The sequence below is a fragment of the Polyodon spathula genome, chromosome 1 (genome assembly GCF_017654505.1).
Source record: "Polyodon spathula isolate WHYD16114869_AA chromosome 1, ASM1765450v1, whole genome shotgun sequence".
Taxonomy (NCBI): Eukaryota; Metazoa; Chordata; class Actinopteri; order Acipenseriformes; family Polyodontidae; genus Polyodon; species Polyodon spathula.
In genome coordinates this window covers 21,023,887-21,047,412 of record NC_054534.1, presented here as the reverse complement: position 1 = coordinate 21,047,412, position 23,526 = coordinate 21,023,887, and the positions used below count along the sequence as shown (strand labels likewise).

The 23,526-nt window shown below is 35.7% G+C and overlaps 1 protein-coding gene across 5 annotated transcripts in view; it reads right to left on the bottom strand.

Annotated features, from left to right (window-relative positions):
- LOC121315491 (casein kinase I-like) overlaps positions 1–23,526 on the bottom strand; it is a 58,817-nt gene that overhangs the window by 8,939 nt on the left and 26,352 nt on the right. For 3 of the 5 annotated variants that reach the window (XM_041249622.1, XM_041249640.1, XM_041249631.1), the window contains exons 3-11: positions 22,121–22,161; positions 21,957–22,026; positions 8,181–8,329; positions 7,551–7,785; positions 5,927–6,012; positions 5,461–5,545; positions 5,030–5,178; positions 4,352–4,450; positions 1,065–1,160 (exon numbers count right to left, since the gene is read on the bottom strand). In XM_041249622.1, the coding sequence (XP_041105556.1) occupies positions 1,065–1,160; positions 4,352–4,450; positions 5,030–5,178; positions 5,461–5,545; positions 5,927–6,012; positions 7,551–7,785; positions 8,181–8,329; positions 21,957–22,026; positions 22,121–22,161 (1,010 nt within the window). The remainder of the gene's footprint in view (positions 1–1,064; positions 1,161–4,351; positions 4,451–5,029; positions 5,179–5,460; positions 5,546–5,926; positions 6,013–7,550; positions 7,786–8,180; positions 8,330–21,956; positions 22,027–22,120; positions 22,162–23,526) is intronic. The other 2 variants (XM_041249648.1, XM_041249656.1) reach the window with 1 other exon arrangement.

The window sequence follows — 23,526 nt, the reverse complement described above, 5'->3', positions numbered from 1 at the left end:
ACACAATTCTGAGGCATGTTCTGACAACTTCACCTAATGTGTACAGTATTTCCCATTTTTACATGCATTTAGTTCTATTTGCATTGATAAGCTCACACTACCCCCAGTGGCCAGACATTGTAACTGATTTAGAAACTTAAAACATGTTCCAGTATACACCAAGTGATTTTAGGAAAGGCTTCCCAGTCTAAAAAAATCCTCAAACCACTGTGAGTAGAGAGTGAACAGCACAGTATAATTAAAACAGGACTGTATTTTACTTTTAGTTTTTAAATTTACATGGGAATAATTACATTATCCGGAAACTTTCTGATGCTAGAAATTAACTTTTGGGGTTTTACAGTGTAAATGTAAAATAGACAGATAATACGGGGTCACGTCACATTAAGGTACTGCTGTTTAATCATACTGTCTGGCTAAACCTCATATCAGCATTATTGTTCTTGCTCTCAATTAAATAGACAAAGGCATTAATAATGACAGGCATGCTCATAACCTTGCAGCTGGCGACATTTATATTGAACCTGAGAATGGTTACATACCCATTTAACTTGATAACTCCAGCAAACCTTTTTCAAATAAAAACATTATCAAAAAGAATGTGGTTTTACCAAGTACTTTTACCAGAAAAGTTTAATAACCACACTACAACGAACATTACTTATTACAAACAACTAGATCTTAAAAACCTTTATATTCCGCAACCCCCCACCTCATCGAGAGAATTAACTGAGGTTACACATTACTACAGATATTCTGCCTATATCTTAACAGATATTAACCTCGACGCTTCCAACGTCACACTCTAGACACTGCTTTATGATGACTATTTTCACCTTAAATATTTTCTTTCTTTTTTTTGGTCTCGGATAGAGCAATTACGAAGGAAGCTTGAACAAAAGGCAATCTAGGGAGACAAACATACAAGATAAGTGTAAGTGAAGTGTAAAAATAGAAAACAAACTAAAATGGGACTCTGTTTTGTACACAGGGGCATGCTAGGTGTTCGGGGAGACTGTGGATGCCAGTAAGTAAAATCGGTCATGCGAAGAAGCAGAAAATACCTGTACCGAGCCACCATGTCTGTCAGCTGCTAGGTGAGCTCTCAATTGGTGGGAATTGGTCTGCTGAGGCTCCCAAGCTGCCCTGTGTTCTGTCGACTGCCGATTTTAATATGCATATAGCATGCACAAGAAAGGAGGAAGAGAAAACCCATAAGAGCATTAAACACTCATGCTCACACTTGAAATAACTGAGAAACAACACACACACAAAACTACGAGACAAGCACACAAATTGAAAAAAAAAAAAAAAGAATGATGGCACAAAATAAATCTACAATAAAATAAACCCCTTAATTTTAAGCATACACTGCAGCAATTCACGCAGGCCATGATCAAGCAATGAATGATCATGAAGACAGCTTAATGGATTTATTCCTACACCTTGTCTGTTAATATCCAGATAAATCTGAAGCAATTTGTGGTATTTAGTGATGTCTTACATAAAGAGATTGGACTGTTTCCAGAATTTACAGAGCAGACACACATCTTTGTATCTTTTTGTTTCATTAAAGTTTCATTTGGAACATTAACCTGAAATATGCAGATCCTCGTTAAAATGAAAGTAACTTCAAAAGGCATGAACACAAGTCTCCTACAGTCTATTTCAGTGGTCGGCAAATGGGGGCCCGCGGACGTGTGTCACCTGGCCCTCGGAAGGACAGAGCAAGAGTGAAACTTCTTTAATATTACACAAGTGGGCTGTCATAGGGTATTCCCCATATGACCGTCATATATTTCTAGCGAGTAACCAGAAAATGTATTGTGCAATATCGATTGCAAAGTATTTGCTGATTGTGATGATACATTTATGCCTCATTATGGTACTGGAATCCTCATACATAGACAGGGATGCAGAACAGCATAAAAAAAATTCAAAAGTAGCATAAATTTTATTTGAAATGCTTCAGTGCATTATGACAAATTCAATGAAATAAATGGCACGTTCCTTCTGCGATCAGCTTTAGAACATCAGGTGTGAGAGACGTGACAGCGATACGTAGGCAGTCCTCCGAAGACCTTGTGTCGACCTGTTTCGTGCATCTGTATTTATTGTATTCCCTGTGGAATGTGCCGCTTCGAATGTGTAAGTAGCGCCAAACGTGGAGAGCACAAGCAGAGTTAGCTTCATGGTTGCATAGTTCTCTGAGCATATACATGAAGACCAGAACGATTCCAGATTTGCTGTGTTAATGAATTCAGTTTTCAGCAACGATGATGCCTGCAAATCTACTAGTTCTAGTTGCAGAGCTGCTTCTTCAACTGCGGGAAGCACTTGCTTTGCATGGGACAAGAAATCACTATCAGGGTTGAGTGAAAACAGATCAAGGACGAAAACGATTACGGACCTGGGAATGCTGAAGTTGTCAAAGCGAGCACTGAAACTGTCTTTCAGCTGTACAATAAAGTCTGTCATAAGGCCAGACACTACATCATTAGCAGCAGCTTCCTCTTGATGGTCGATGATGGGTTTGTCTCGTTCTTGTAGTTTTAGATTAAGAGCAGTGAGGTGGCAAAAGTCGTCGGTTAGGAATGCCACCTTTGCAACAAACTCTTTTTTTTCAAGCATGCCGAGATACCATTTTCTTGTCATTGCTTCTTCGCAGGAAGTCACACACTTGGTTCTGAAACCCACAGAACCGCTGCAGTGAATTGCCCTTGCTCAACCATAGTTAATGGTGACAATTTCTCAAATCGCATTTCACACAAACTACATCGTTCCCTGCACTGGCGCTTTTAACCCCTTCAACACAAAATGTAAAAATGACCAGATTTTTTAATAATCTGAATTTTTATTTTTACCCCTGAAATTGCTAGAAAATACTATTAGCTAGAAAATAAAACATAAATCAATGTATATCAATCAATATATATAACTCAAGCAGTGAACAGTAGCATCAACAAAGGAAGGCAACCCTTAGATATTAAGTGTATATACAGGTGGCACTCGTGTCTGTCCTTGATTAAATTATTTGATTTAACAATATATAGAAAGTAAGTAAAATTTTTAAAAAATTGGATTTTATGTTGCAATAGAAGGGAGGCAAGATCAAACCAATAAAACCAATTTATAACCAGGTCTGCTGGGATATAGGCCTGCTACAATTGGCCCTAAGCAAATATCATTTAAGCAGAGCCATTTGCTAACCTATAATAAAGGCTAAAGCGAGTTACAATTATGGTCCTGCTTGTAACTCATTTCTGATAAAAGTGGTAACTATAAATATAACTATAAGTATAGACCAACCTCTTCTTTTCTCAGTTGTTGATAAACACAATCCTACAGCTCTGAACTCCCTTAAATTTAAATACTCTGGCATTTTAATAATTTCCACCCAGCCAGTAATCATCCCAAAGATAAAAATGACCTACCTAATTTCTCTCAACAAAGACTATCCACTCAAATGAAGAAACTGTAACAATCCACAGTCATGCAATTTTCATTTCATTCTGAGAATCCAGAAATTCTCTACCCACCGTGACCAGTTTTTAGCACACTCACTCTATAATTTATAATACTCTATAATTAAAGTTAGATCACAATAGAACAGAACTACCAAAATAGAAATTCTAGCAGAATTAAGTACACCTCTGTATTGAGTTGATTCAGCTCAGATGTATGTCCAGTGAAGTAGGGCTGTTACTTAAAAGATAAAGGGCTGTTACTTTAAGAAAAGATACAGTAGTAGTGAGATACGCAGCACAGCAACATCGGTGCTATACCAGTTTCCTGTTTTATTATTTTCCATATATAACTATTACACACCCAATAGTGCTTCATTCAGAATCTTATGAAGTTTATTTTAGTATTTAAATTGATTACTTTCCACCGTATTTATTTAGACTATTATGTCAACCTGTACTGGTACATTGTTTGCAGAGCTACTCATCAATACAATCATACCATGTTACTCAACAACAACAAAATATCTTAAAGTGGACTATGATACTAATAAGAAAAATGGCTTCTAATAAAATAACCACAATCATATTATTACATTCAAAGAAAGCCAATGAAAAGAAGAATGGCGTCTTCTATCAGTATGTACAAGTGTGGTGGGGTGTGGGGTGGGTCAGATCAATGCAATGCGTTTCTACCATTGTATTTCCTTGAATAAAATGTGTATAATTGTGTTCAGAATAGCTGAACAAGACCAGTTCTTTTGAAAGCTATATACATTTCTAATGGTGTTAGATAAAAAAATAAAAGCAGTAGCACAACACGCAGATGAGTGCTTAAATCAGAATTCAAATTTTCATACTCAATGATACCACCTCCTGCCACTTGCCTGAGTTTTGGCTTGCTGTGTTTTATCCTTGTGCTGATGTGCATCTCTGGTTGAAGAGGACAGAGCAGCATCTGTCTGAACTGGCCCCACTGGAGTCGGCTAAAATGGAATAATACGAGTAAGTAAAAAAAATAAACAAATAAAACAAAATACATTTACAAACAAAAACTTCTGAATAGCTGCAATAGGTACTGTATGTCAGTCATCTCAAGTGCTCATTTGAATTTTGGCAAAATAAATATACTTGATCTTAAAAAAAAAAACCCTAACTATTTAGCTATTTTGAACAGTGACTTTTAAGTGTTTTTGATATCTACAAATTATAATCTGAAATGCATGTCTTATTTATAATGACTTACAGATGAAAAGTGACCTTAAAACATAACTATATAGCTCTAATAGCAGCCCCTCCCACCCTCACTGTCACACACTAACCCTTTAAGACATGCTGCTATGCAATGCCACAGAGCAATTGTTCTAGGAATAGGACACATGCATTACAGATTTTATCGATCTCCAGCAAACTGGAAAACAAATGTTCAGCTGACACTCTGTTAAATATATGGAATAAATCTGTTTTGTGCTTTAAACAAGTAAATAGCAAAACGAACAGTTCACTCTCAAGCTCAGCGATTTTCCTTATTATTAAAAGATATACAATAAATACTGGATACTTACAAGCTGTTTGCCAACCCAGTCATACTCGTAATCGAACATAAAACCCCTTTGATCAAGCAAGTCTGTAAAGAGCTTCCGCAAATAGTCATAGTCTGGTTTTTCAAAGAAGTCCAACCTTCTAACATAGCGTAGGTAAGTAGACATCTCCTCTGAAATTAGAAGAAAAATTAAAAAAAATACAATATCAGCTGATGATTTGGCTCACGTGGGTCAAACATGACATTTTTTAAATCAGAACTTTTATTTATTTATTTTTTCTAAAAAATCAGACCGCTTCAGTTTTCTTCCCTGACAATTTTCCAATAGATCACTTGGGATTTTCAGATTTACTTAATTTCACAATTACTTTTTCAGCATCAAGTGCCGTGTTGAAAGAGTGGAAATGTTCATAATCAACTGTGAAATAGAAAAACAGGAGTAAGTATGCCTACCTGGAAAATTCTCACATAATACTTCTATTGGCGTCGACCTCTTTGTGTCCCCTATTTTCTGATACCTTTCTTTTAAAGTGTCTGCCTAGGTGAGAAAATGATAAAACACACTGTCAATTAGTTTCCAAACAGAGATGGTCAAAATGATCAACTAATAATATCTTTATTTTTATATAGCACCTTTCATAGTGGCCCACATTCACAAAGCGCTTTACAGAGGTAGGCTGGGAACTGTGCGTTACAGTATATGCAGAGTCACTTACAATAGGACACTGATTTAACATATCATCCGCAGGTTGGAACACAAGGAGGTTAAATGACTTGCTCAGGGTCAAACAGGGAGTCAATCAGTGGCAGAGGTGGGATTTGAACTGTGACCTTCTGGTTACAAGCCCTAGACTTTATCCACTGATTCGCACTGCCTCCCACGACAGAAAACATTTAGAAAACATTTTAAAATAATTACCTTTAGACCTTGCCAGGGAAGGCTGCCTCTGAGAAAATACATAAACATGTGACCTAGCGCTTCCAGATCATCTCTCCTACTTTGTTCTATAACAAAAGACAACATAATTGAAGAAAGGCAGAAAACACTGTATGAGAATTAAACACTTAAAAACAAAAGCCTTTTATAAGCAGCTCTTTTGTAAAACCAACAGGAATAGTATTAACTTAAAAGGGTACATCAGGACCTTTTTATTTTATTATGTTACATGTTCCCATGTGTTGCTACAACTGTTTACCTAAGGTGTGTGTGCTGTTTACTTTTTTTTTTTTTTTTTTTTTTACATTTTGACCACTTTAACATTCTTACATTGTATTCCTTGCCTCAAGATGGCTTCCCATGTACCTCTCAGAACTACATTTCTCATCATCCTCCTGCTCACATATGTAACAGATGAATTTACCAGTGAACAGGAGGATGATGAGAAATGTAGTTCTGAGAGCTACATGCAGGTACATGGGAAGTCATCTTGAGGCAGGGAATGCAACGTAAAAATTTTAAAAAGTGGTCAAAATGTAAAAAATAGTAAACACACACCTTACGTAAACAGTTGTAGCAAGAAATGGGAACACGTTACACAAGAAAAAGGCCCTTTAAAAGGTGCCTAAACACATCTATCCTGGAATATAATAGATGCATTAAAATATAGTCTCTTCTCTAAAAGCTCATACTTTTTTTCCTTGAGGAGAATCATATTCAACAGGCTCTCTTCTACTATTTCAGTTGTACAGGAACAATGCCCGCAGATTATGTCACTCAATGTGTCATGTTTCACATGTGAGGTATCTAATCATCATACAAATTAGTCAACGTGTGATACTTCATGCTTTAGATACAAACAGTAATTTCTAATTCTACTAAACAGGCACTCTCCCAGAGCTTGCTCTAATGATGTCAGCATGAAACCATTATTAACAGGGGTGGATCGAGCGCTATCATTTAAAATCTGCTATGGTATCTCTTCTGGTACTCATACCAGTGTTTTCTGCAAGATCTTTCTCAGTGATAGGCCTATGGATAGAGCGTCATGGAAAAACAAAAGTGAGCAAATTGTTATTCACTGAGCTCCCATGGTCTTAACTTCCCTAGAGAAGACACAACCCTAAATAAACATGTTTCTTCCATTATGAAAAATATGTCAGGGGGTTCAGCCAGCTACATGTAATAGGAGATGTTTTTCAGGGCACTCTTTTGGAACAGGATCCCCCTGGTTTTTGTATTTGGTACTGCAATAATATTACTGTCACACACAAGTAATGCTGACATCCATTTTATATTACAAAAATGAAAACATTCCTCCCATTACAGTACATAATGCTGTATATATGTAAGACACACTATTCCAGCAACTCAATAATTGATCCCGGCATTTGAACCACAGCCATAAATCAGATAAAAGCCTCACCTCACCTCCTGACACATTCATTGTACCATAAATGTGTGAAAGTGGAATTGCTATTCTGGAACTACTTGTAAATCAACGCTTTCACTCAGAACCTGCTACAGTACAATAATCAAGAACAGATGGTGCTTCTCCCAAATGTTTCACCAATTAAAAAAAGTAAATACACTCATCATAGCTTACCTTTTCCTAAATGGGTGTTTATGCTCATGTATCTGGCTGTTCCAGTAAGGCTCTTGTGTTCTCTGTAAGGGATGTGCTTCTTTGTCTCTGGATCAATGTATTCCTTTGCAAGACCAAAATCTATGATGTGAATAATTTGCTGGTTTTTGCTACCCGGTCTTCCTATTAAGAAGTTCTCTGGTTTAACATCTCTGTATATCAAGTTTTTTGAGTGGACATACTCCATTCGGGTAATCTGTTTCAAAGAAAAAAATATAAAAAAATACATTTTTCATAACTACTGCTGAATAAAACACATTAGTTAATCTATTAAAACGTGTTACACAGAGCACAGTATGTGTATGAAGAAATTACATGTATTCTAACAGCTACCTACAGTTTGTGTTGAAAATTATAATGAGAAAGGATAGGATTGCCCAAAATGAAATACGTATTATTAAAGAGTTATCAGTTGTATTCATGCAAAGGAGAAAAATCTGCAACTTGGTCAGAAACTTTAAAATTAGAAAGAGGCACTCTCTTTAGTAGCCAGAGACCGGTAGTAATACACAATGCAGTAACTAAAATTAGACTTTGTCATGAATTAATTTAAACCCTTTGTTTGAAATATTATGAATACACAGTACTTACCAGTTGTATCACTATCATAAGAACTGTTTTAAGTGAAAACGTCCTGTCACAGAGATCAAACAGGTCTTCCAAACTAGGTCCCAGTAGTTCAAGCACCATTGCATTGTATTTTCCACATGGCCCGAAATAATAAACCTGAGGTACCCCATCTGTGGAAGAAAGGGGAGATGATAGAGATGTATAGTGTAACAGTGGAACAGACACAACATACTTCAATTAAAATTAAGGTTAAAAATTATTTATTGGCTTAACAAAAATTATAAATAGAAATATTGTTGGATAATTGCCACTGCGATGGGTGATATAGGTCAAAATGAAATGTTAGCTTAACAGGGCAAAATTAAGCTTAAAAGAAAAGGTGTACAAACTCTTTGCACTTTATCATACAGCATGGGTTCATTTGCATTCTTTACAATGTGGCAGACCAGTTGTTGAAAATGAAAAGCAGAAATGACAGCCAGATAATTACCTGTCAGTACCTGTGTATACTGTTCTAGTTATCACACACCTTCCCATGGCAGTACTGCTGAATCTTAAGGTTTGAGTGATTGAATACTACAGAGAGATCTCTGCCCAAACACACTTAGGGTTCCAAGAGCTCACAACACCTACAGCAGATTAGCCACAACTGGAGACAAACACAGCAGGCAAACCTCTACCAGCCTGCTACTGTACTAAATCTCCTCATCTAGTGGTGTAATAGTTAGCATTCTGACAAAATGGACAGTTTAAAAATCTGCTCTCAGCTACGGCAGCTAATCCTGGGCGTTTTCTTCAGGGTTTTTATTATTAACAAGCTCTCCCAGCTGTAAGCTGTACAGCACAATCTACTGTGAAATCAAAGTTTTCAAGGCAAGTAACTGGTTTGATTCATATTACTTGTGACTGCTGACACTGAATTGGGGCTTTGGATGAAGATTTACGTGTACAGCAGAGAATGCACCCTTCCATGAAACACAATGATACCTGTTAACAATAATGGACTCAGCACTTGGTGAGTTTGCCAAGTATGAGGTTCTCAGACTCTTATTTCATTAACTGTCAGATAAGCCATCTTGCGTTTAGGGCCCTATTCACAATGCTTTATTTATTTATTTAAATAGTGCTTTTTTTGTTTGTTTTTATAAATAAAATACAGTGCATGGTTTCATGAATATACTGTACCATACTATTAATTTAAGAAAGAAAATAAATCGCTATTCAAAGTTGCCACTGCAACTATAGTGTATTACCACAGATTAATACACTGGTCACTGCTTTAGATATTACAGTATGTACATTCAGTAAGACCACAAAAATATTAAAGACCTGATTGGGTATTTCTTTCTTCAGAAACTAGTTCAAGCTGTCTAAAAAGGTACAAAATAAAAAAGTATAGACAGACATTTCTAATGTAGCTGTGAAAGTTCAGAAAATATATTTAATTAAATATTTAATAATGCATTTGTTTATTTAAGCTTGTAAAATATTACAATACAGGACAAAAAATAGAATGGCAGGTCAAATTAAAATGATTCATTCAAAACAGAAGGGCCAATGTGCAAGCTTGGTCTATATCTCTACATACCAACTGAGAAAAAAGTAACAGTATAGCTTCCTCTGACACTCTTGCAAAGGCCAACAGGATATGAAATGAAAAGCCACTAACAGAGCTCAATTATGTCCTAGCTGTCAATATATTCAAAAACTTTAGGAACTGTCATTTTATAATTGCTAAAAATAAAAACAAAAACAAAAACCAAAAAAAAAAAAACACAACACCAGACATAAACAGATTTTCATTAGTTTTGCACAACTATAGTAGAACATACTTCACAATGAAAAACTGGATTTATAAACATTACAAATGCAAATGTGGAAAGGCTTACTGTACTCTACATTTAGTTTTTAAACTGTAATAATAATAATAATAATAATAATAATAATAATAATAATAATAATCACTTTTATTGGTCCACGACACAAAAACATAAACTGGAGAAAACAGGAAGAAAATGTAACAGAGATGACTTTACGTCTAGACGATGACACCATTTCCTCTTACAGGGTTAACCACTCTGTGAAGAAACTGTATTCAAGAGAATCGAATGAAATCAAATGGAACAGGAGTATAAGCACAGACTAATCATGACACAGCCTGGCGCCACAGAAGAACACTTTAAAAGTACACCTGTAAATAGACATAATTGGTATGTAGAAAGTCAACTTTACATTTAGCCTGATTACTAATCTTTTAAAACATACAGAACATGTAGCAATTTGATTGCATTGTCCACCACTTCTTCACCCAGCATTTCCTTTGCTCAGAAGTATGTTTATTCAGAGCAGACAAGAATCCTGGGTGTATTTCAGTGCCATTTCCTACGATTGCTGTGTACTTTGTGGGTACTGTACTTTTGCATGCTGCACTGAAGAACAAAGTAAATTCATGGCATTGAATCAGGCGCAAGACCGCTATTGAAGGCTGTGTTTCAGCCACACCTTCAGTCCCACTGCCCCAGATCTGACCCAACTACTGTACTGAAGAAGCCTACATCATGAAAGTGTTGTTGCCAAGCGTTGCCATCACGGATCTTGTGGGTGTAATGCATTTTTAACCTTTCTGGTTATTACAGTAGGTTCAAAAGATAACACCACCTGCTATTGACAGACCAACTGCTGTAAGGTAAAAATAAATAAAAAAGTGTGCTTCGCTATATTCCTTATTCATCTTAAGATTGTAAATATGTTAAATTAGAGATTAGATATTAAACAAAATCAAAGCATCACGTAAGGGATTTCCACCCCTGGTCCTGGAGAGCCCCTAAAAGGCTTTCTAGATGTCTTTAAATTATCAATGGCTAAAGATCAGGAACACCTGCTAATCTTGACTAATGAGCCAATAATTGGTGAAATTAACTAACTGAGCTCAGCTGAAATGAAAACCATCAGACCCTCTGCAGGACCAGGATTGGAGACCCCTGAGGTATAGTGTAAGAGGAATGGCACCTCCTGGAAGGAAACAGGTTAAAAGTGTGCTTTAGCAGTGAATCTGTTCATTTTCACATAGTACGGTTGTGTGCACAAATGTTGAGACAATATCTCAAAAGTGTTTGGTATTTATTATCTTGAAAAAAATATATAATATATATAAAATAATTTGTACCGTAGGCTGTGAATGAAGGAACAAAATCCAGATGGGGAAAAAAAATTAACTTGAACCCAGGCTAAGGGGTAGTTTAACTTGAAAAGGTTCTGGCCATTAAAACAATACATTATTCTGACAAAAAAAAAAAAAAAAAAACATTTTTTTAGAGATCTGGATTACAATATTTGAAATCTGGTAGAAATGGAATTAGAAAAAACACTTTACTGTACACATGTCATAAAATAAATAGCTTACTGGAATGAGGGCCTTACAGAATAGCGAGGCTCCCAACTGTTTAAATAATGTATTTGTATTTTTTCTTTAAATTGTAAAATATTGTCAGGATGAAAAGTCCGTTTCAAAGCTCTTTTCAAAATGGCCGATCTTGTGCACTGAGTTTTAAAACATAACAAACACTCTGTTTTCTGTTCCGTACGACATCATGGATCGTTATTGCTGTGTTCCCTGTTTGACAATGTGGGCAGTAATCCTTATGCTATCAGTGCTCTAGAGCGGCCATTTTGAAAAGAAGAGCTTTGAAACAGACTTTAAATTTATGTGGAATAAGTTGTCAGGATGTTAACAATGAAAAGAAAGATTACAGGTACATTATTTAAACAGATGTGGCAACACATGGGTATGTGTAACACTATATTTTCCTGAACCTCGCTACTTACTCTAATACTGGAAATCTTTTCAAAAAGCACAATATAAACAAGAGTACAGCCCATTCCTTCAGATGAACCCTCACTGTTGCTACCCTGTGATAATAAAGTTGCTGGTTTAAAAATGCAGAATTAATAAAGAGTACTCCAAATGCTCCCATGAATTCTTACTCCATCAAAACACACTGTACAGAAAGAATACATCTTTTAAAAGACAAAAGAAAAAAAATTATATATAAAAACAACCTTCTGACATTTCCTTTACAAACAATAGGTTATTCTCACCCACAACCCCATCCTGTTGGGTTTACAATGTAAGCGAACTATACAGCGCTGCACTAGGTAATTTGATCTGTGATCACCAAAAGCCAGCAGCATTTAGGCAGCTGCACCATCATCTGTGAGCCGCAATTACAGCATCAAGCAACTCGACATTCTCATCACAGCAAACAATGGCAAAATGTTTTTTAATAGCATACTGTACTTGAGGTTGAGCATGTAACATTTTGCTACAAACGCACACAATCGGATGGGTCTGCAGATTTCCTTTCAGCCAAATGTAGAAAATCGATAGCTACTTTCAATGTAAATATATGACCACAATTACACCTTTACCTTTTGAAGCATAGAACAATTAAAAACACATTTTAAACTGCTTAAAAAATGCAAAAAATGTAAATTTATAGCACAGTCAAATCGCTGCAAAAATTGTGGCAATGCAGAAAACTATCAATGCACCCAGGTTTTGCAAATTATTCCCCAAATTTCTGGATCAATATGGCTACAACCACAAGTAGGAATGAATAAACTTGAAATAGAGGCAATTTAACATCTGTTCCATTTTGGGGAAAACAAATCACTTGTTCATATGCTCACCATCTGTACTACAGTTCTCTGAGGACATGAGACATTGTATTAGCCATATTTTACCATTGTTCGTGAAGAATGAAATTAGAATCTCTATGCATGCTACACCATGGAGTTGGTCAGTCTCACATGCTAAACATTGCCCTGTAACTGGCTTCATATGAATGTTACCTCCACTACTTCAGCAATACAATTCCAGCTCCGAGCTAGAACACTACTACTACCCTAGAAACAGGGATGGGGCGGGGTGGTTGGAAAATCAAAAGTTACCCAGAGTTATTAAACGTCTATATCAGGAATTGAAACTATTGTTTCCTTTTAGTTGCGCTTTAAATAAACTTGAGGCCAATGTCTGGTATTTTTTCAATTGTATTCTGTTCCCTGCAAGAATACACTGAACAAGGAAAGCGTTTTTTAGGAAATATGCATCGATGTGAAGAGGTCACGTGTTGTTTTGCAAAAGTGTGTACGAGATGTGTAGCATTTAAGTACAAGGCATTTCTAAAGTAGATCCCCATACATTTTGAAACGCAAACCAGGTTCCAGATCTATCTCTCCTACTTCATGGAACCAGTTCATGTGAAACCTTAACATGTTTGGCCTGGTACAACACAAAACAAGCCTAATGACCTAAATGAAAAACTAAATCAATAAAGAAAAATGTTATGAAAGACTGAAATATTTTACAGTACCATATATCCACTGCTATAAAAAGGATGCTGCAGGAAATTGAAAAGGGCTGGTAACCCAAAAGGCAAATAATGAAGTTCTGTACCATCTCCTTAGTATTAAAATATCTCTTTCACAGACATACAGTATGGACTGGGTGTCAATGCAGCCGGTGCTTCCAATAACCCTGGCTGCCAGCTCAACAAACCCTTCCCCCACCCCCTGGATATTTTACAAATCAGCCAAGTAAAGACCAAGCCATGCAGTTTTAATGTAAGTATGTTATTTTTCTAAGCAGATCTAAGCTCAGTGGATTCCCATTCCAAGAAAATTACAGAACACAACCTCAGATTATGTGCATTTAAAAGCAGCTGTTTCTCTTGTTCACTCACTGGAAAGAGGGAAATGGGAAATTCTGCTCTGTTATTAGCAGTGCTGCTACTGTATATGCTTGTCTTGTTCGTGTCAACTTGTGTAGTGCTACTGATACTTTATTTAAAACATTTGCTCTCTATGCACATTAAGTGCACTAGAAAATACACAGGACTATAGGGTATTTACTGACATACTAAAAGCTGTCAGCATCATTCATTGAATTGACAGCTGTAAATTACAATAAGAAAAACATTTCTACATTTGACAACAATGTAAACTGCTCTGAATGAAAGAAAACTAGCAGTTGTACATGTACATTTTTCTTAATGTTACCTGGTTCTAATGTATTGCAATCGTTTATTATTTTGAATTGTGTATTGTGGCAAGGATGGGGTTAATTCTCCATCCATAAAAACCTTGTGACGAATGTGGTTGGAGCCTTAATGAGGTCATTGCTTGATGAGGGGTAGTTAAGGCTCCAGCCACAGTATAAACGGACCCACTGTGGGCTCATTAAGGGAGTGGTTGGAGAAGGAGAGAGAAGCACAGAGACAGAGACAGAGATCCAAACAGACCATTGCTTCTAGTTTTGTGAAGTTTTTATAAAGGTACTTGTTTGGTTAGAATTGTTGTATTTTGTTTTCTGAACATTTCGTTTTGTCACAGGTGCCCTTTTGTGTTTTGTTTTGGTTTGAAAAATCTTTTGTTTTTATTTAATAAATAATACAGTTTACTACTGTATTAGTTTGAGCCCCGCATTTCAGAGTTCTGTGTACTGCTTCCTGGTCTTGTCATACACCACACAGCCCATCCTGCCACAAGTGTATTTTTCATTTAGGTGCAATCAGTGCTCCAAATAAAGTTTTGGGTCTGGGAGTAACTTACCCTCTAATTTTAGAACCGAGAGAGTAAAACATGTTTTCAGGGGGTAAAATGCAACATTGCCTTGAAGTCGAGTAATCTTAATAAATACTGTACAATCTGTAACAGTAATGGAGTAGGCATTAAAAAAAGAACCTTCAATTTTAACTGCAATGCTCCTTTGTACTATTGTACAACCATGCGTGTTTTCAGCAAGGTTCTTTATCGGCTCAGCACATTTTGTTCGAGGTATCACACGGATTACAAATTAATTATGTTACTTATTTTAACATTACATTCTTAAACTCAGTGAACATGTTAAAACTTCAATATAAAGCCGTACAGATAAATACAATAAGGAAATGCAATAATGCGTTATAAAACAGTTTAATATTTAAGATTTTTTTTTTTTTTTTTTTAAGTGGTTGCCTCTGACAAGGGTTCCAGTTGGATTTGTAGCTGGACTGGGGTGTTTACATTTCAACCTGTGCAGCTTCGAATTGTTCTTCTTCATTCTGATTGGCTGCAAAGGCAACAATGCTAGCCAGAGATTGAATAATGTATCTTGGGTTGGTTTTTCTTGTGTACAGTTTCTTAGTAACTGAAGACATTGTATTCTGAGAGATGTAGTTGTTAGTGGTAGTTTTAGGGGAGGCGGGAGGGGAAGCAGACAAGCTGTGCAGCAAAATTGATACGTGCATTTTTACACATTCAATTTAAATTTAGTGTGTATTTCTGATTTTTTAATGTGTAAAAATGGCAGGTATGCAGCTTATCTGGACTGCTGGGTGTAATTATATCTCTTTGCTTTTTATACATCAGCTGCACCATTGCAACCAATAAAAAATGTACAAAGGTATCTTATGTATTATTACACAAAGCCACACTTATTTGCATGTTATTTTTCTCAAAAAGAAAATAATTTAGGCTACACTTTACTATAGACTGAAGCACTTTTAAGACAACCGAATGAAACAAATTAAAAAGGGTTAAAAGAAGCTTTAATCTAGCACCATAGCTAACAGATTTATAAAGCATTATTGGGAAGCAAGAAGTCCAATCTGGGGAATTAGAATACATCTCTCAGCTCCAATTACTTTCTTCAGTCAGACAGACAATCTTAGATGACACTTATTCTTTTACTACTACAATTGTGAGATGAATGTACTAAAGACTGCATATCAATGCTATATCATCATACAGTTAAGTACTAAAAAGAAATGTAAGAGAGGTATTCCATACAGATGGATGGACAGGCAAATCCTTACAGTGTACCTCATGTCGCCAGGCATATGCAACCCTATGGGGGGATAACAACAAAAACAACCATAATTTGAGGGAAGGGATCACCTTTCATATGCTTATATCAGATGCAGCGCCTCCATGGCCCTTGTACTATAAGTATTGCAGGCTGATGTTGGATAGAACAGTAAAACACAAATACGTATTTCAATTAGGGGTGGGAATATCAAATAAGATATACAAATATGACAAGAACAGAACTTTTGAATAACCAAATACTTGACCTCCAATTACTCATAACAGTGACAGGTCCTTAGAACATATTAACAGAAACCACACACAGGGACGCACAGATAAATTCATTAACATTAATAGCGAAGAAACATCTAAGGCTTCTAATGTATTTAAAAGTAAAATATTATATGAACTAGAAGTAAGAAATAAGAATACACAGCAAAGGGGTTTTAACTATAAAATGCAGAACCACCTGTGTTTTTTCCTACATTCTGCAATTTCTTCCAAAGCAGCAGACGGTGCTTGCATTTTAGATTGAGCATTTACTTGTTGATTTACAATACGAAACAGTTGTGCTGCAGAGATCACATTGCACGTGGTCTCGTTTAACTTTTTTCAAACTACTTATACGTGTTGCTTTTTTTTTTCTTTTTTAAAAAGATGCAATTTTTCATTACTCATGCACTCCCTTAGCCAATAGCAGAGCTAGGTAATAAAGGGCGCCCGCTTCCCTGTCAATTATCAGTGAAGTGACAATTGTACTGGCTGATCACTTTTAGCTTGCCAAGTTTGCACATTTTTCCATTTGTTTTAGAAATTAACGAGTATTCAAAACTTGATCAAAGTATTAGAGTAGTAATTTTATTTAGAGTACTTGATTACTTGAATATTCAGACTCGCCTCCAATTTCAATTTTAATAAATGCGAGCTTTCCAAGCCGGTTTTGATAGTCATTTATGTTGACAACAGGCAGTTTTATTTAAAAAGGAAGTGTGGGCTCCTTTTAAAGAAATCAAGCAAAGCAGTTCAGATTCGTTAGTAAATTACTATTTTAAGGCTTCCTTCATTCTCCCTTTAACAAATTCTCTCTGACATGTAGTGGTGCTCAAGGCAATCTCACGAGCAACAGGTGGTTTGAGTTCAATAGACCTGCGTCAGAGGACGGCTTGATCAGGAAGAAAGAGGATGAGAGGACAAAACTACATGAGGAACAGCTTGCAAGTACAGTACAGTAATTACAAAGCTCCAGGGATAAACCCACCCTATGTGTAAGTGAGAAAAGCACATTTCTGCTTACAATGGACAGGAAACAGTCCACTCATGCAGCACAAACATGCGACTGCCTGGACTCTTATGATCTGTTCTGGGGGGGGGGTGGATGAAAATCTCATCTCTGAGTGGGTTTAGCATTATGTTTATGTGTTTTATTTAGCATTATGTAAATCAAAGAAACAACAAAATACAACGCAAGTGTCTACCGGAAGCCATAACTGTAGTGCAGTATTTCATGTCAGATTTTGAAAATGTCACATTTTACAATTACAGGTTTATCGTTACGTATGGAAAACTACAAAGCGGTATGAAATTCAATATGTTGACGTAACATTATTCAGCAGGTTTCATTCAGCTTTATGAAGCAGTATTACTGAATTATATAGGGTGATGCAACATTTTTGGCCATAGCTGTACAATGTAATGAAATAACAAATCTTTAGGTAGGTGGCAGAAGGGGTGAATTATTCAAAGCAGTGTTGTATTGACAGCATTAGGCAACACATCAGCGGACTTGCAGTCATAAAGAAAATGAATGTCAAGCTGATCTATATCAGCATTACAATAATCTATTATAGCAGGCAGTGTGGTCCAGTGATTAAAGTCCAGGGCTTGTCATCAGAAGGCTACCGGTTCAAATCCCACCTCTGCCACTGACTAACTTACTGTGTGACCCTGAGCAAGTCACTTAACCTCCTTGTGCTCCATTCTGCGGATGAGATGTTAAATCAATGTCCTACTCTGCATATAATGCACAGTTCCCAGCCTAACTCTGTAAAGCGATTTGTGATGGAGGTCCACTATGAAAGGTGCTATATAAAAATAAAAGATATTATTTTATTATTATTATTATTATTATTATTATTATTATTATTATTATTATTATTATTTGCATTTCTGGATTAACTAAATTAACAGGTCCAAGTACAGTACATTATTTCTTTGCAATAAATTACCTTCTGATATGTTGGTTTACATCTTTATAATCCCCAGTATCAAATGAATAATACATTTTCTCAAAATGGAAAGGATTTAGAGAGAGGTACTGTAGAAGAGACTCTTGTTTTATTAAACATTCATTTGTGATTATGCTTTAATAATAGTTGTATCCCAGAACAAAACCTCTTAGACAGGATGTACTGCATTAGCATTTTTGAGCCACCAGGACGAGGTCACACAAGCTTCACAAGCGCATCAGACAGATTTAAAAAAAATAATAATAATTGAATGAGAATCTTTTGAATATCATTAAAAGCAGAAAGTGTAATAAGCTCACAGACACCAGCGGGTGTTAATGGTGGCTAGGATGGTTGCGCTACGGTATTCCACAATTTTCTAAACGTCAGATTACCTTGAATCATTAGGATTCTGTGTTAAAGGTATAGCAGCATTTCAATTGGGTGTCTGACAAACCTAATGTACTAATTTTACACTGACCTATTAGTTTTTTATACAAATGTTGTTGGGCTGGTATGGAACTCCAGAGGTAAACGGTTTAAATTTCCATAGGACTTGTATGTCATATTTATTCGTCATCTATACAAATGCATATTTTATTTAGTAACTCAGATTTTTCACAGCCTCCAGAATCCACTGGCCAGCGTCTCAAGGGGCCCAGTATTAGCTAGTTTGTGATTCTGTTTGGGTTATAGAGCTGAACTCCCAAATTAAAATCCTCTACATTGTAGTGTTTCAACTTCACTACTTCACTGCACAGCCTGGTCCTTCTCTGCTGAGAAACCTACTGATTAATATTGAACATCAGTCAGGAAAGTACTGACACTAGCTCAGAATTAAACAAACATCACACTTCACAATGTACAATATGGCCAGCCATGCATCTGTTCAAGCGCAGAGTCAAGAATGCAGCGTTACATGAGTCTGCAATACACATTTTAATCACAACTGTTTACAAGTGTATTTATTTATGATAAGAAAGGTAAAAATAACGTTCTGTATTACCCCAACTAGACATGAGCGCAATGCACTCACTGCACAGCTTATCAATATCAATGGTTAATTCTGTAATAATTAATGTTTACTGGTTGAAAAATGTTAGTCTGTGCCATTGGTGTATGATAATTGAATAATAAAAAAGTGATTAAACCCACTCATCAGTAATCAATTTGTTTTAAACCAATTTAAATTGTAAATGTGAACTTTACCAGGGACTTGAGAAGATCAAAAGGACGAAATAATCAGTTACAGCAACACAAGAATCTCACTCATGATAAACATATTCATAAAAACAGTACCAGAACCAGAACTAGACTGTGCTGTATTATACACATTACAAGGAGTAATACTAATAAAAGGCAGGTCTGGGGGTTAACCAGGGTTTAATGTAGAACAATCCCCATTCTCTTCAGAAAAATTGGTTGCTATTTCATCAAAATAATTAGGTCATAACACCTTACAGTTACACCCAGGCTATTCAACTAGAAATGAAGACCTGAATTTTAATAAAATGGTCCTTTCTCAAATATTATTTAATTCAGTTCTGGCCACTTGTATTTATATGCAGACTCTTCAGAAGAGCGAAAGGTTTTATGCGATTACGATATTCACCATGACATTTCAGAATGCATTCTGTTCCTTTTATGTATTTGTTGAATCTGGCAGCAGGTCATAAAACTGGTCAGCATAATTGGTCATTCAATACTACCACCATTCGAAATGTTTTGTTCAACTTTTTCCCAGTGGAGCTAGCTGTACAATGTACTTGACTGTTCATCAATAAAGCAGGTTAGTTACTGGATGGATATAAAGGGCTTATATGAAAGGCATATAAAATAAATAAATAAATAAATTAAATAAATAAGAAGTTTAAGTTTTCTGTTGTAAACTGACAAGATAAAAAATGTCAGACTAGACAAAAAATAAGCCACCAACTTAATGCTCAATTTGTTTCAAATATGCTGAAACTCAATCCATTTAATGTACTACTGCCATAAATGGATCTTAGAGATACTGTTTTGGGTATAGAATATGTACAGTAATTAAAGATTCCACCTCTGTATACAGTAACCGACCAAATACAATGGTCAAAATTCAGAAACATCACAATATTAACAATACTATAGTAAATGGCAATAAAGTACATGTTAATCGTCAACAGTATATGAGATTAATATATGAAGCATTTAACCCTTCAAAATCTGAACCTCAACCCCTATTAATCAATAATATTTAAAAGGTACATCATAGATGAGCTGGACGTTTTATTTTCTTGTGGTCACATTTATAAAAACTGGCAATCTGGGATCAGTCTCTTGAACTAAAACTAAATTAAACTCTTGTTGGTTGATTCTGCTGCCACTTGCTATATATAGCACAACCAGGCATGCACAATAGCAGTACTGTAGTAACATTCCAGACAGCCTTTTATTAGACAACAGCCCTTGTTCTTGAGAGCCAACACCAGTCCTTTGACATAAGAGAGCAAAAATTTAAAAAAAAATGAAACCTAATTATCAAATCAGTGCACATACACAACTCGTCAGCTATAAGCTATGAGAAAGGCACATTTGTATACAGTATCTTGACCTGAATGTTCTACTCGTTATGTTTTTCGGTACGAGAGAGACCGTGACATGCAAAAGTCACAGTTCTACATACTGTACAGCTGGGTGATTTATTTAAAACAAAAAAAAAAAAACTGTGTTTAAGAGCCCTCATGCATACATTTAGGTAGACTTGTTATTCTGCTTCACAGACTCAGGTATCAGGTATCACACTTTTACTCCAGCTCTGGCTCAGTGAAGAGCTTTACGTTTTGAATTTATGAAAACAAGTTAACACAGCAACACAGTTAATTTGATCTCTGTTTATAACAATGATTCACTACACTTGGAAACAATTATCATGGCCTACAGATCTATACCATCTGTTTTAGTTTATTGATAAAGTTCTTTCATTTGATGTTTCTGTTTCTTGTTTAAATCACCAAATGCAGTTGGTATACAGTAGAACTGTCCAAACACAAATGCACAGAAATATGCAAGCAGAAGTGATACTTCAACTCCTATTTTGCCATCCAGTTGCCATGGTCCTCTGTCTATACAACACTTGAATGGCATTTGCTGCTATCACAGTTAAACTGGCAAAAACATGTGGCCCTTAGTTGGGGCACTAACACTTACTATACTCATTATAAATTGACTAATAAAGTGAAGTTCTCGCGAAATGGCAGGCTTCCCACAAAGTAAAATTGACATTAAAGCATTGATTAAACTGTAAGCTCTTATAAAGCAGAAGGGACTGTAGAAAAAAAAAAAATGTAATCATTTACAAACATCTCTAATGTTTTTTTAGCAGGAAAATAAACATGAAAAGCCATGACGCAGTAAGTTGCTAAAAGTCTTAATACAGCAGAACACATAATTGTTTTCTCACTATATTGAAATACAGTTTCAATAATAGGAAACAGCCTTCGTAACTTAAGAGTACATTTCTGCAGTTTTCTAATTTGACACATTTTAGGCAGACTGTTGTACGTGCAAAAATAGAACAGGTGTTGGTTACAAGCCAGCACAGTTAAAGAACTGGAGCATCCAAGGATAGAAGTGTAGGGGAGCTCTTAAAATGTAACCAAACCTATGGTAACAGAAGGCTTTGTCATTAACAAAATGCAGGTGGAGACCCCAAAGCATCCCCAAGCCACACATTTTTAACAATCCTTACCTCCTGATCCTAACTGCTTGTAGAATCTGTATTCCAAGTGTAACTGAGGTGCTCTGGACTTCATTGGTTCCTAGATGAGAACGAAAGGCAAGTGTCGTGTTTAATTCATGATTCTTTACATATTAAATAGCAAAAAAAAAAAAAGATAGACAATATTTACTTACCAGCTTAATTGCAACATATTCATTTGTGTACAAATTTTTACCTAAAATAGAAAAAGAAAAAAAAAAAAAAAAAAAAAGAATTATCAGGTTTCTACTGCTGAATTTTAAATGTACAAGGAAATAGACAAAAAGCAATGTTCACATCAAACATTAATGAGAGGTTATACTCTAGATAACTATGGTGTTTTTAAACTTGGCAAGATGACCTTATTGACAAAGCAAGACCAAGAACGAACGGAGTTGTTTGCTACTTTAGCAAGCAGTATTTACTGTGCAATTCTAAAGTGACCAACTACAACAGTGAACACAGAAAGGAACTTGAAAGAGCTGTGTATGTATAAATAAATAAATAAAACATTTTACTGTTCATTCTCCTGGGTTGATCGATGGACAGAAAAGACTTTATGCAAAATAACAGTGTACAATTTGTTGTGCATGAAGACGTCACTGTCTTTTTAAATGAATGGTTATGAGAAGTAGTACTATACCATCCAGGCTGGCAAGCAGATCAAATCATAGATACAGACAATCAAGTAAACAATCAAGTAATGCATAACTGTTAAAAATACATAGATGTTGTTGAGCATCAGTGGATCCAAATACACATACAGTAGGTTGACAACCATTTCAACACAGTTCTTTGGAATACAATCTAGGGCACTTCCACACACCTCTAATACAGTACTACAGGACAGCAACGAGAGTCAAAACATTAAAATAAAAACAACATGTATTGTAATTCTATAAGCCTTTAATTTAACATATTGTCGCTCCAGAAAGTTTGATCGAATGCCACCGTATACTGTATCAAGAAAATAATGCATATGCAGTATTTCTTTTTTTTTTTTTTTTGTCAGTTCACCAAACAGATAGGGCCATAATTCATGCCGGCAAGTTTTCCTGGTTGATAGATCCTTGAAGGAAGCCCAATTTATGTTGTTTTTTTACACTATAGGCTATCTTCGATGAACACTGAACACTTGTTAATATAGTACAGAACATCTTCATTCCATCCTCCACTATATATGGTAGTTATTTTATTTTTTTAAATATTTTTATTTATTTTTTTGCTCCCTCCCAATCCTAATCTGCTCTAAGGCACTGCAAGCAAGACAGTAGGGAACAGACCAAGGGTGATTTTTATAATATGCTTTCTATTTATAGTTCTTCCTTATTAATATTCCATTACTGCCACAGCACAAATGCCAGACATAGTTTATCAGGGAAATTTAAATCTGTCAGGGAATTAAAGCGTGAAAATCGTCAAGAAAAAACTGGCTTGATTTCATCTTTATGTTACTCATGTTAACAGCATATTTTAAAACTATTTTTAGCATTATTATTAGCATTACTATTGTCTACTGTGATGTCCCTGTCACCAGGTTTCAAAAGACCTAGCACGTCTC